Source organism: Salvia hispanica, chromosome 3 (genome assembly GCF_023119035.1).
Source record: "Salvia hispanica cultivar TCC Black 2014 chromosome 3, UniMelb_Shisp_WGS_1.0, whole genome shotgun sequence".
Taxonomy (NCBI): Eukaryota; Viridiplantae; Streptophyta; class Magnoliopsida; order Lamiales; family Lamiaceae; genus Salvia; species Salvia hispanica.
In genome coordinates, this window is record NC_062967.1 from 32,878,976 (window position 1) to 32,882,063 (window position 3,088).

At 44.6% G+C, this 3,088-nt stretch overlaps 1 protein-coding gene across 1 annotated transcript; it reads left to right on the forward strand.

Moving 5' to 3' along the window:
- The first annotated feature begins 554 nt into the window (after positions 1–554).
- Positions 555–2,451, forward strand: LOC125217119. Its single transcript, XM_048118945.1, has 3 exons — positions 555–835; positions 933–1,510; positions 1,682–2,451. Exons 1-3 carry the CDS (start codon positions 616–618, stop codon positions 2,321–2,323), a joined length of 1,440 nt encoding a protein of 479 aa, XP_047974902.1. The 5' UTR covers positions 555–615; the 3' UTR covers positions 2,324–2,451.
- Positions 2,452–3,088: the final 637 nt, after the last annotated feature.

A 3,088-nucleotide genomic window follows, 5' to 3' on the forward strand; every position in this document is an offset into this window, starting at 1 on the left:
GGAGTAGTTTTAAATGAAATGTGGGTGGAATGAGTTAGGTGAAGGTGAGACCCTAATACCATTTATGGTAAAAGTGAACCGAAACTTCTATTCACGGACAGACTAAAATGGGAAAACGGGACTCCTATTCGCGGACGGAGAGAGTAACTGTTAGTATATTTGAGCGATGCATAATTATCAGAAAAATCATAAAATTTAGTCAAATTTTTGTGGGTCCATAATTTTAAAATCAACAATAAACAAAATTTTAATTTGTTCGCAATTATTATATAACGATATCTTTTTTGTGAAATCGTAGTTGCTGTGGCATCCAAAAAATTGTCTCGTTAAATTAATAATTAAAAAACATGAACAACATAAGTGAGTAGATTTTTCCAAGTTGCAACAATGGCAAACAAAACTGATTTTTCCGACTAAGTTTTAAAGAGACGAGAGTGAGAAATGGAAAAGGGTGGTTTTGGAATGGGCGGCAACAAACGTCAAAAAAGTGCATACAGCTCTGCTTTCATATGAATATAAAAATGGTGGGGCACATCACTCCAACCTTCAATACAAATTCACCTTCTTCTATTTATAAATACACTCATCACCAATCACTCCAAAACCCCTTTCACAATGCCGCTGCGTTTATTCCCAACCACCATCACACTAGCATTCTTCATCACCACCATTGCCCCGGCCGCCGCCTCCGCTGCTTCGGCGCTCGGAGATGCCGGAATGCGGAGGGACGGCCTGCGGGTGGCGTTCGAGGCTTGGAACTTCTGCAATGAAGTTGGCGCCGAGGCCCCCGCCATGGGGAGCCCCAGAGCCGCGGATTGCTTCGATCTCACTCAAGGTGACACATTTCCGCTTATTTTTATTTTTATTTTTATTTTTCAATATAATATATAATATAAAAGACTCGACTCAAAAGACATCCATGTGATTTACAGGCACGGGGCCCATAACTCACAAGGTGTCCGAAGCGGACAACAGGTTGGGAGTGGGGACGCCGTTCCCGGGTTTGAGCCCGGGAGCGCTGAACGACCCGGACCTATACGCGGCCGCAAAGGAGCTTTATCTCGGATCGTTATGTGAGGTCTCCGACAGCCCGGAGCCGTGGCAGTTTTGGATGGTGATGCTGAAAAACGGTAACTACGATACCCGATCCGGGCTGTGCCCGGAGGACGGGAAAAAGGCGCCACCGTTTAAGCCGGGGCGGTTCCCGTGTTTCGGGAAGGGGTGTATGAATCAGCCGACCTTGTACCACCAGCCTACCAGGTTGTACGAGGACGGGACGTTGATGAGGGGCGGATTCAACGGGAGTTACGACACGAGTTCGAATTCCACCAATGCTGGCTCTTATTATGAACTTGTGTGGGAGAAGAAAGTTGGGAGTGGGAGTTGGGTTTTCAATCATAAGTTGAAGACTTCAAATAAGTATCCATGGCTTATGCTTTACTTGAGAGCTGATGCAACAAAAGGATATTCTGGGGGCTACCATTATGACACTAGAGGAATGCTCAAAATTGTAAGAATTTTGATTTTTTTTCCTTTCTAAATCAATAATGATACATTGATTGTGTTGTGATAGGTAGGTAGGTAGGTGTAGATGCATTTGTCACAATCAATTTCTGTTGAGATATGATACAAAGAAGAATAATTTGTTAGACAATGATGGTGATTGTTTATTGCATTGCAGCTGCCAGAGTCCCCAAATTTCAAAGTGAAACTGAGTTTGGACATCAAGAAAGGGGGAGGTCCGAAGAGCCAGTTCTACCTGATGGACATAGGGAGCTGCTGGAAAAACAACGGAGCCCCGTGCGACGGCGATGTGGAGACTGACGTGACCCGGTACTCGGAGATGATCATCAACCCGGCAACTCAGGCGTGGTGCAGCCCCACCAACATCGGCAACTGCCCCCCGTACCACATCACCCCGGACGACACCAAGATACACAGAAACGACACTGCCAACTTCCCTTACGGAGCCTATCACTACTACTGCGCACCCGGTAACGCCAAGCACGCGGAGAAGCCATACAGCACCTGTGATCCCTACAGCAATCCACAGGCGCAGGAGCTGGTGCAGTTGCTTCCTCACCCCATCTGGAAAGACTACGGCTACCCTACCAAGCAGGGTGACGGATGGGTGGGAGACGGGCGTACCTGGGAGCTCGATGTTGGAGGCCTTTCCGGCCGGCTCTACTTCTATCAGGATCCGGATACGGCTCCTGCAAGAAGAATATGGACATCTCTTGATGTGGGGACTGAGATTTTTGTTAGTAATCAAGAAGAAGTTGCTGAATGGAGTCTCAGTGAGTTTGATGTCATTCTTACTTGATCAACAAAATGTATCATAGCATTAGCAGAGCAACCAAAACTAATTAGCACTGCACACAACATTATTTTCAAAAAAAAGTAAGCAAGCAAGCTTGCTTTTCCTCAATATAATTATTTTTCTGCCTTAAAGCCACAAACAACATTCATCTGATATATTGATATTCTAGTTATTTCTCTAGCTAAATGTTCGGTCTTGAAAGCATCTGTCAAAACATGGCAAAACCACCATCAATATCTAACAGCAGGTGGTTGCCAAATTGCAATCTCAGACCAACTAACTTAATATCTTTAGGTCGGACAGATCTATTCGCAGTAGAATACAAGATTAAGCAGTTGCGGGTCAAAACATGGATCTTTGGTTAGTCCCAGAGAATTGGCGGAGAACAGTAGCATATCCGCAACAGCAAATGGAAGGTAGTAAAAGCCAGTTTAACTCTTCGGTTGCTATGTAGAAGTGAAAGATGCAATGGCATCCATTTCTTGTTGCAAGATGAGAGCGTCAACAAATGTGTCCAGGTCCTCGCCCTCCATTATATCATCTATTGCGTGACTAGTGATACCAACTCGATGGTCAGTTACACGACCTTGAGGGAAATTATATGTACGGATGCGTTCTGATCTGTCGCCACTACCAATCTGTTGAGTGCACAAAAACACTATCAAAATATGCATAATGATCTTCTATCTATAGGACAATGCTTCAAATTAATAGGCTTCAACTTGAAGACCACCATTACCTGCTCTGTTCTAAGTTTTGAACGATTTG

Coding starts and splice junctions, on each gene's coding strand:
- LOC125217119 (XM_048118945.1), top strand. CDS start 616: ATGCCGCTGCGTTTATTCCCAACCACCATCACACTAGCATTCTTCATC. Junction 836..932: donor TTGCTTCGATCTCACTCAAG/GTGACACATTTC, acceptor TGTGATTTACAG/GCACGGGGCCCATAACTCAC. Junction 1,511..1,681: donor CTAGAGGAATGCTCAAAATT/GTAAGAATTTTG, acceptor ATTGCATTGCAG/CTGCCAGAGTCCCCAAATTT.